This window comes from Rutidosis leptorrhynchoides, chromosome 4 (assembly GCF_046630445.1).
Source record: "Rutidosis leptorrhynchoides isolate AG116_Rl617_1_P2 chromosome 4, CSIRO_AGI_Rlap_v1, whole genome shotgun sequence".
Taxonomy (NCBI): Eukaryota; Viridiplantae; Streptophyta; class Magnoliopsida; order Asterales; family Asteraceae; genus Rutidosis; species Rutidosis leptorrhynchoides.
The window spans coordinates 544,255,032-544,266,120 of record NC_092336.1 but is presented as its reverse complement, the minus strand read 5'-3'; the positions used below and the strand labels follow the sequence as shown (position 1 = coordinate 544,266,120).

General features: G+C 32.9%; 1 protein-coding gene and 1 long non-coding RNA gene across 5 annotated transcripts; both read left to right on the top strand.

Moving 5' to 3' along the window:
- The first annotated feature begins 2,046 nt into the window (after positions 1–2,046).
- LOC139845132 (uncharacterized) lies at positions 2,047–4,987 on the top strand. Of its 4 annotated transcripts, none has more exons than XR_011758214.1 (3): positions 2,047–2,305; positions 3,387–3,632; positions 3,933–4,987. It is a non-coding gene; the product is annotated as an uncharacterized lncRNA (long non-coding RNA). The 4 variants fall into 4 exon arrangements; XR_011758213.1 differs by having other exon boundaries at positions 3,387–4,025; positions 4,134–4,987; XR_011758212.1 differs by having other exon boundaries at positions 3,387–4,025; positions 4,110–4,987.
- A 5,201-nt stretch (positions 4,988–10,188) lies between these two features.
- LOC139842655 (auxin-induced protein 15A-like) lies at positions 10,189–10,476 on the top strand. Its single transcript, XM_071832772.1, has one exon. It carries the CDS (start codon positions 10,189–10,191, stop codon positions 10,474–10,476), a length of 288 nt encoding a protein of 95 aa, XP_071688873.1.
- Positions 10,477–11,089: the final 613 nt, after the last annotated feature.

The window sequence follows — 11,089 nt, the reverse complement described above, 5'->3', positions numbered from 1 at the left end:
CGGCTTAATTAATCCATTAAAGAAAGTAGGGTGGGCTCTTAAGTCCACTAACACTAATAAAAGCCCAAGTTCCATTAATTAACAAATTAATCCAATAAAGCTCAAGTAATTAACCAATAACCTTAGTTAATTAAAATGATTAATAAAACTTAATCATGAATGTAAATAATACTTGAAAATATTATTCGTGTAAGTTTCACGTGTCACAAAGACGTTTCGGGCATTCAAAAGTTAAGTATGATCAATCATGGTAACAAGTAAATGTAATAACATACATTCGTTAAATCACAAGTATTAATAATAAATTTTAATAAGTAAACGCTGGAAAATCCAGGGTCGTTACAACCTTTGTGTTGACTGTTTACGCATGTTTATTCTCAGGTCCTTAAGAAAGTCTTCCGCTGTTGCATTATCTGAGCAAGCTGTGCATGGAGTCTCATACTTTTATTTAAATAAAGTGTTGCATTCAATAAAGCCTTTGTCATGTATTATATTCGACTGTTACATCACGTGTGTAGTATTTGAAAACCGATGTATTTTGGGGATTATTTCTTAAATAATCGCCCACTTGTTTAAAACATGCATTATGTATAATAATGATGTGCTTTTTATGAAACGAATGCAATATTTTCTAAAACATATCATATAGAGGTCAAATACCTCGCTATGGGACCAATGAGAACGTACTGCGTTTATAGTAATATGGACGGGTCGTTTCAGACCCATTCATCGATTTGGAATGGGGTTGGCCGATGGGATGTCCTCGATGCGTCTGAAGAATCTGAATTCCAAGCTGACTTCCTTGTTTGATCTCGTCCAGGTGATCTTAGATGCGGTTCTAGACCAAACATTTCGATTGGTTGGTCTTGTGAAAGACTAATCGCGCACGGAGAGGAGAACTGTCATAATCATCTCGATTTCCGCCTACTCCGACGGAGCATACCAAGTTGGATAGTCGTTTATTATCATGAAGACCTACTTTTGTATGTTACATCGATTGTGTACAGTGTCGTTGTAGATCCGACCCCCGGAGCATACCAAGCAGAATGGGTTTATTATACCACGAAGACCTCCTTGTGGAGGCGGACCAAAAAAATTATGAGCTCGCTCGATTTTGGGTTGTCGGGAAGAAGATCCGACCCTAGTGTAGTTGGGGTAGCCATGTTCAAAAGATTTAGAAACGATGAAATATGTGAAAAAGGTGAATCATCTGGATTTTTGAGAGCATCACCCTATTTGTATGATAAAAAAATTATGAGCTCGCTCGGTGTTGGGTTGTCGGGAAGAAGATCCGACCCCAGTGTAGCTTGCATACCCATGTTCAAAAAATTCAAAAAGGATGAACTATGTGAAAAAAGATGAATCATCTGGATTGACGAGAACATCACCCTATTTGTATAATAAATAGAAAGAGATTGAATAGTTTGAGAAAAAAAGATTAAGATAAATAGTGCACTTAACTCAACCTTTGGCTCCAAGATGTGTCCAAAGCCATAAACTGGGTGGTCCTCCTCACGCTTCGCTGTGGGAGTGTCGATAGTGAAAAAAATATTTAAAGTGAACTTATTTAAAATATGTGATGTTCCGGAAAAAAGGTTAAGTAAATGAATTAAAAAAGGTTTGTAAAGAAGGAAATTACCTATTTGCCCCAAAGCCGGAGCAAAGTGATTGAGGCCCAGTGTTTTTGAAGGTTAAAAAAATTAATTACCATAGCTAGACTATGCATTTGACTAGGCTCAATATATATGCTCCACCCTACCAAGAACGCCTTGAATTATTTGGACAACTTGTAGGCTTGGAATTTGACTCTGGCCCATCTCTCTATATATTAAAGTAAACACACAATTGAGTGATAAATCTCCTTAAAAATAAATCATAGCCATCTAATCTTTTAACCACCTTCTAATCCTAGCCATCCATTTCCAATCCCTCCCTTAATCACGTACAATCCTTGGTTTAGGAACTAAACAGACAAAATTAACCCTGGCTACTAATAAACACACTGATAGTAACACAAAAATTAGGGGTTTTTTCATCCGATCATTTGCAGTCACCCACAATTCTTCATCCTCCCATACATTTAAGGCCACCGTTACACATCTTCACCCTCTCAATCAAACCCTCTCATTCTCAATCGACCCTCTCCATAATCAAATCGTCATATATAGCAACAGATTCAACATGAAGAAGGAAGATCATCTATAAAAGCATCTAAATCAACTGATTTTTCTAAATCAACTGGAGATTCAAGACACCATCGCACGATCAGTGGGAACGAAACCATTGTTCGATGTCACCATTCTATGTAAGTTATTGGTTTATAATCATCAGCAATAATCGATTGAGCTATTCATATTGATTTTGAATTGACAACGGTTTGTATCTTTAATTTCTTTTTGTCGATTTCTTATTTTTGAGTGCTGATATATCTAAACTAATATGTCTATTTGATTTGACTGAGTCCCGATTAACCCAAAACCTCGCTTTTCTGTAAAAATTGATTTTGATTAACATGTGTTATTTTGAATTATTTGATGCAGTGAAGATATTATCAAAATTATCTTTCAATATCCAGTCATTGATTTAAGATGGGGGGACGTTTATTCGTTAAAAGTATGTTTACTACTCAGTCAAATTCGAAAATAAAACTGTTGAAATCAAATAGGGTAGCAGTTACGAGTTTTCAGTGGTACTACATGATTTTGAAAACATGTAATTGCCTGAAGTTTTGTACCTAAATTTCATCTAGGTTATTAAATTCAGAAACTTTGTAATGTTATTTTCAAGGTTTCATACTGCATTTTTTAAATAGGTCATTTGAATACGTGACTGATGGGTGGTTGTTATGTTAGGAACCATTTGAGTATATGAGTATTAATGGTACCTCTTAACTAAATATTTTATGTATAGCTTATATGGGTGCAGGTTATATATGATTTCAGTCATTTGTTCACTTCTTTATTTGTTTATCAGACTACTATCTATTCATAGGTGTACCATGAGTGCATCTACTAACTGTTAGAACAAGAACTTCAAAATCATACATTTTAGTTATGATTCTTGGAACGCATACAATGAGTTTGTTGAAATGCTCACTATATAAGAAAAAACCACCATGTCAAATACAAGTTAGTTAAAAGGTTAATGGCTCAGATGGATTGTAAGTTGGTCATTATCTATTATTAATGAGTAAATCTCCTAATCATAGTTGGTCATTATTTTCAAAATGTTGGATTGTTTGGATAGTAATGTTTTTGGAAAATCATAGTATCATAGTAAACTTTGAAAAAAAAAAAACAAAATTTTCATCATCATCATCATTATCAAGTAGCCAAGTCAGAGTGGCAACTTCTCAAAAATTCTAACTTTATTTCTTCTACATTCAGTTCAATTTGCCCCATCTCAGCCGAATATATCGCATTCCAACCAAATAATACCCGAACCCATACGTAAAAGTCGGAGGCCCAGATTCAGAGCATGAAAAGTAGATGTTGTTCCTTTCAACTTCTCCAGGTTTGCTGCAAACGTAACTACAAACTGAAGTTGGTCATGCAAAAGATAAGTTCGAGGTCTTTCGAAAACGATACTCTTACATTATTGAAGTTGCACCTAAATGGCTAAGTGGAATTCAGGTAAAACATATTCAAGAAATTTCTTTAATGATATTTATATATTTCACAAAATACGACATATTTTATTGATTCAGATAACATGTTTTCACTACTCTGTACATATCTACTATATTTTAATTAATATAATTATAATTATTTTTGCTGCCTAAATGAATGTTGTAAGCATATTTTTTACACTAGCAAGAAGTATAGGTGAAAACTGGTACAACATCAAATCGATGCAAGCGTCTATAAATATTGCTTCTAGCGTGCACCCACAATGAAAGTTAACTATCTTATCTATATTGCATATTATGTAAGATTGTGTAGAAGTTGCAGGGCTGATACATCTTTCAAGTCCATAGGAAATGTACCTTCTTTTATAGCGTCTACAAAGGCGTATGTCTTATTATGGTGTCTGAAGATCTCCATTTTTCAATTGCCTATATAATTCTATATGCATATATAATTATAGTTATAGTTATTTGAAATTATAAGTTTTTGGAATTATTTGAGAAAAAGTAATGAGGATGTCGAAGAAGATGATGACACTTTTCGTGAATACAACCCAAAGTTGAAATCAGAAATGGGTGTCGCTGCTACTGAAGGTTTGTTATTTTTTAATGTTATTAGTTTGTATTTTTTTATTTAAAATTCAGTTTATTTATTATTTATAATTATAATTTATAGATAATAAGTTAGAATATGTACAAAACCTTATTTCTTGAGCCCGCTTCTTAGTTAGTTCTTTTATGCAAATCTATTCTTTATTATTACGTAACATCTTTATGATGACATATGTTTTGAAAACGGGCATATGGTGAAAGAAGTAGTTCGGGCTCAAGTGTGTTGTTGGTCGATTAGTTATTGTTTTTATTTCTATCTTTGGCCATCAATATGAAGTTATAAGTCTGATGTTCCTCTGACTTCATTAGCCGTTTTTGAAGGAGCTGGTCATTCGATAAAGGTGGTGCTGAAGAAACTTAACGAGTTTCACTTTTTGTTTGTGATAAAGGATCTAACTAAGGAAGCGTTTCTGCATATTCTGCATCGTTAGAGCACTGGATTCTTTAGAGGAAACTCAAAATCACATATGAAGTCATTGAAATCTCGAATGGAAAATCTTTTGGAAAGAACTGAGAATAGTGAACTAATTCTTAAACTTACTATAACTGTTTATGACATTGAAAAAAAGATACATTTTTAGGTAAAACACATCTTCTTAATTTGGACATGTGTTGATTTTAAAGACTTGAATAATTAGTACAATTAATTCTGCCAAATCATTATGGCTGAAACTGTAATTTGAAGTAATAATTCATGCTTTACAACTGTTATAAATAGCTGATTAGTTCTAATAAATTATTGTGACTGATAACTTAAACTTTTAGAATACTGGGTATTTGTTATATGCAGGATTTGGCTTTTTCCATGTCATGAAGAAGGTGTTGAAAATAACACTGATGCAATTAAGGAATTTGATAGCCACGGTAAACTGGTAAGATTTTCACTTTAAGTTATCTAAAATGTTTGATCTTTATTCTAATGATATTGTGCGATTTGTTATGGGTTATTTTAATGATATTGTGCGATTGGCTTACCTCAGTAGGAGTTAAATATGGTTTTTGTGGTGGCATTATTTCACTTCCTCATACGTAAAGCCATATACAATCTTATTGGTTGAAAAATTGGTGAATGGGTTCAAATTTCCACCTATAAGTTTATGAGTGTTTTGCAGGTGTCTTATTAGTCTATGGCTGATCAAGTTCTATTTTTTTGGTTGCTTGCAGAAGTTTAAAGTTTAGTAGGAAAAATGGACTAATAAAGTCTAAGTCCATTTGAATTCTGAAAGAAATATCATATATAGTCGCGGCACCAGGATTTATGTATACGTCAACGAAGAAACTAATAACCATCGGGAACGCTGCTATGATAAAAGAATATGAATACGTCAACGAAGAAAAAGTCAGGAATCGTTATACACTTATCCGACCACTGATACAAAAAAAGACAATTACAAGGTCATAACACAACAAGCACTATACTTCTAATATTTAATTTCACCAACAGTCGATAAGTGGATCAGAATGCAATAAGAAACTAATAACCATCACGATGCTGCTTACTATCACCATTACGATCGCGATCCAACATTAACTTAAGGTAATAAAAATTTAATTTGGTTAAGGTGGGAAACAATGTTTAATTTGAGTCATAATAGTCCATTTGAACCCTTTTACTCTGTTTTTGGTAATTTGAAGTTTCCAACAGCTTTATAATGTCATTTTGGAGATGTGAGTTGAATTTGGGTCACTCACTTACAATGGATAAGAATTTGGGTCGTTAACTAAATTTGGTGTCAATTTGGATAAAAGTGTTAAAATGACTCTCGGGCCTACTTTGCGGGCCATTAAGTAAAAAATGGTTAAGTTCAGACGAAAACTAAGGATTGTGACAGAAAGTATTCCCGACAAGCTTTAAAACGGTATATAATATGTTTGTGTTTGTTGAGTCGATGATAGGTTTTAAACGTCTGTCAAAATGGGAGGCTGCAGCTGCTGTTGGTCTGCTACTGTACAGCAACAACAACAAAAAGTTATAAAATTATAAGTTGTGGGTCTGTTTTCGGAAATCCTAACTTTCAAATCGTAACTCCGTTTTTGACAAATAAACTGTCCACGGAAAGGCGGAAGAGTCTACTTTTTTATTGATCAGGGTCTGAGATATCAAATCTAATTGGGTGGGACCCGAAAGCTGTTGAAAAGCGGATGATTATATGTATATATATAAATAAATTTGGTCAAAATCAAAGGGCGTTACATATTGGAATTTCATTGTTTACCAATATATTGCTTGATAACTAATATTGCACATACATGATTTCATTTCTATTTTTTGTGTTTATAGAATGTGCGAGTAGAATAATTTAAGATACGTGAAGTTCCTCGATGTAAGTCTCTATATGAATTAAATCTTCGTAAGTTTAGTTTGCTAATGGTGGGTATATAGAAACTGTTGTGCGTGTAATATATATATTAATGGTGAGAAAATATGGCACATACATCAATTTGGTATAAAAAAAATTTATAGTGTCGTGTAGATGGTGCTGCTCAAAGGGCAAAGATGAATCAGCAACACTCAAGGAGCTTTAAAGCAGCGAAATATGCCTTAGATGCGGTATGTAAGTTTTACACGTTTAGATCTGTGACATTGATTGATTTTAGAATCACGTTTTGATCCCTAATGGGAACACACATGTAGAATAAGAGTTTTGTTTTGATCAATTCTTTTTCTATGACATTCAGCTTGCTCTTTATTTTGAGGGGTTCAACAGATCATGATCTTTCAATTTACTTCAGGTCAGTGAGGTCTCTTCTAATAATTAGTGGATGTTCTACTTTAAAGTTTCTTTAAATAAATGTTTCTACAATATTAATATTACTACGAGTATTAATTAATGTGCAATTGCTCGATTTGTATAGATGTTTGGTTTTATACCTTTTTATTAAATTATTTTTTCAGGAAGGTGTATTTCAAAACCTTGAAGTAGAGATACATGTTTTCTACAGCAGCAGAAACGAATATTTGATTTCTAAAATGGCAAAATCTCCGGTTGGTAACTCCAATCGACTTGAAATCCCTAAAAGTTGTTTCTTCTTTTACTACGTTTACTACATAGTAAGAACCTTTTTTGGTTCAGGTTCAATATGTCGGGCTTAGCCGCCAAAGAGAGCAGTGTTTACAGAATAGATGGCATACATAAGGAGACAATGCATATCGAAAGATGAGAAGTTGCTTGCAATTGGCCATTCCATGGGCAGAATCTTGCTCTACTCGATGCTAGCAAAAAATGGTATAATAGTTTTTTTTTTAGTTCTTCAAGCATGTCAATGGATTTGTTGCAGGTACTGTTATTTTGTTTTACATATAGAACAAAAACATAAAGTATAATTAGGAATGTGACTGAACTGAATATGTGTGACTGAGCTGATATTACCAAGATCCCCATTGTCTGTATGGTTAACAACGTTTCAATCCTAGCACACAAGTAATCAATGTTAGCAATAATTTTGTTTTTCATTAATATAATAGCTCTGGAAGGTCAAACACAACTTCAAACCAGTATTCACTGCTTCCTCAAACAGTTTTTCAGTTGAAAGGTTTACTTGACCATATCAACCCTTTAGTCAAAAAATTCCGTATGGCCAGAGATAGATTCGATATGAATGAAACAGAACCTATACGGATTAGACTCATTGGTAGCAGAGACAGCGATGGTAGAACATATAATTTGCCAACGGCCAACGAGGTAGCAGAAACGTGTACCTGCAGCAGTCATATAAGTTGAATGGAATTGTCACTTAACTGTTATAAAGAATTGGTTGAAAGAGACTCGCTTGATAAAGAAGGGACTATGTGCTGGTGTACTCAATTCACTGATGAAGCGGCTTGCTTCCGAAAGTTAGTTTCTTACTTTTTTAAAATTAATGAACATATAATAAACTTATGGTACAATATTAACTATTATTGACGTAACCTTCTATAGGATACGTACTACAATGCGAGTAATTGATAAAAGTGGAAGGTGTGATATCATACTGTTTTACAAACTATTGTCCAAGTTGGCTGGAAAGAGTAAGACTTGGCTTAATGGTAAGGCAGGATCGGTAAGTTTTGAACTTATCAATAATATCTTACTTTCTATTGATACAAACCTATTTTACTGCTTTTTAGTAAACTAAATTGGCTACAATTATTTTGTAGTATGATGTACCTGTTGATGTTCCATCTGAGCGTGTGGATCTGAACAACCGAAACTTTGTTTTCTTATCAAAGAAAACTGATAGTTACGTCAACAAAAATTACAATAATCACATTGTAGTTCTTGACGCTATAGATGACGCTGAAGTTTTGGAGGTGATTAACAAAAAACAGCTTGAAGAAGTTGGGTCAGTAAACCTTTTAGATGAGGTCGCTGTTTTCCAACCACCGACACCATACCAGGTGAAAACCATTATATACATTGAAAATCTGTAGTGAAATTCATACATTATAATTTAGACTTAACATATATACTAATTTATACAATTATTTTTTTGGATATGTATTTACAATTGATGATTTTATATTTAATTTGTCATTTCACAGAAAAAGAATTTTGTTCGACAGTGTTTTTCGAATTCAAGTTCTGTTAGGCGTAAGAGTACAACCCCAAATAACCTTCTTGCTGAAGACACACAAAGTCGACAAACATCTGATGCAGTTGCATTTCTCAAAATACCAAAGATTCAACCATTCTGATTTGATGCATTGTCAAATTTTTGAATAAATATAACGTGTGTTCTTTCAACACGCAATACTCATGCTACAATAAACGTGGTCTGATTGTGCAACCACACGAGGCAAACACCTCAAACTAACTTTTTTATTTGTTTTTATGTTGCATTTCAATGACTACATTCCCTTCTAGATTTTTTATATAATAAATATGTTTTTGGTTTTCATTACCAATGCTTTTTATATGTCTACAATAACTGTTTAAGTATTTTATACTATGTTCAACTTTTAAAGTTTTTTACAGACATATATGGTTGGATTTTAAATTTCAAGTACATATATTGAATACGGAACAACTAACATAACTACTTACATTAAATACAATAATTATAAACATTATTTCTGTACAAACACTCACATAGCCCCGCGAATTCGCGGGTCCTCCACTAGTGACATACTAAAGACGGGGCATATATGTTTTGTAATATACAATATAGCTATCGAAGCTTTCAACTTTGAGTATATAATTCATACCCTCATGCCCGCAGCCTAATTTCTTTCCAAGTCTTCAATTTAAACACAATCATTTCGCCAAAGCTAAAGTAATAAACTAATCGGGATATATTTATGTCTTAACTAAAAACCATGATATAAAATATTGGTTAACAGCAATTTTATTTTTATTTTTATTTTATTTTTTTTATTTTTTTGAAAAGCAGCACGACTTTGGTTTATAAGAGACTCAAATTTCTTGCCTCAAGCCGATGACGTGTTGTTACAACTATTCTAACCAAAATGATAAGCGTAGCTAGGATGTTAAATAACATGAGAGATCACATCAGATAAGTACGCAACCTAAAACTCCTCATGAACGATAAGTTTGATCGAGTGATATGAATGCTCCTGAATCTATAGCTACTTTATAAAATTTTCAGGTATCATGTCACATAAGTATGAGTTAATATTGACTGTATATAAAATGACATATGTCGGACATAGTAGCAACCAGTACAGTACCCGAGTACCAAGTTCATGTACCTAGCTTCAAAGTGGTAGGTCATGGTATAATTTCAACAAGACAAGGCGTACCATGTGATTTTTATGTCTACTCATTACATAACATAAGTCCTATAATGCATATATTGAACATTCTAACTATGGAAATTTAAAATAAGAAAAATCCCTTTCCTATATATAGCAAACAAAGTTTCACTTCAACACACTCACAACTCATACAATATTACGGAGTATTTTCTAGTGAAAGCCACCAAAAAGTTTGTTTTTTTATAGTTACACACACATGGGAATGGGAAAAATCAACATTACAAGTGCTAAAGAAATGTTAAAGAAGAAAAAGGGATCTTCAAGTGCTACGGACTGCGTAAAGAAGGGCCATTTTGCAGTTTATGTAGGTAAAATGAATAAAAGATATGTGATCCCACTGTCAACGTTAAATCACCCTTTGTTCAAGGATCTTTTACGTTGGGTCGAAGAAGAATATGGTTTCGACAACTCAGAGGGTTGTTTGAAAATTCCTTGTAGTGAAGATTATTTTGATGGCCTAGTTTCCCTAATAACTTCAACTTGATGTAAACAATTAACTAGTTAGTAATGCTCTTAAGCTCTGCTATGCATAATAACTGCTCATTCGTTGAAATTAAACAATTAAATTAGTGACTTAAATTTTGTAAGAATAGTACTATACCAGACTAATGAAGTTCCAAGACAGTCAAGCTAATAACTATGAGGACACGCGAGTCTATTTAGGACATTTTGTGAAGGGTTAACGTTTATATGCATAAAAATTAAATTTATTTAGTATAGTCATTATTAGTATGTTAAAATGTTAATTAAGTATCTATATCTATATCTATCTATACTTCTATACTCTATACTATATATTAAAATAAACACAAAAATAGATCATCTAAATCTCTAACTTCAAATCCTAACCATCCATTCATAAGCTACGATTAAATCTCAACCATTAAAAAGGCCATGTAATGATTATGACCTCATAATCATCAAAATTAGCAATAATGAGACTAAAATACCCTTACACTTAGAAAAAATCAGGAATACCATTCACTTACGACATTCAAAAAGAAGAGAAACCCTACATTACTGTCCTAAATCGTCGAGTATAATCAATATCAACTGTAAACCTAAATCTTTCGTACAAAAGTTCGAGAGAATTAATT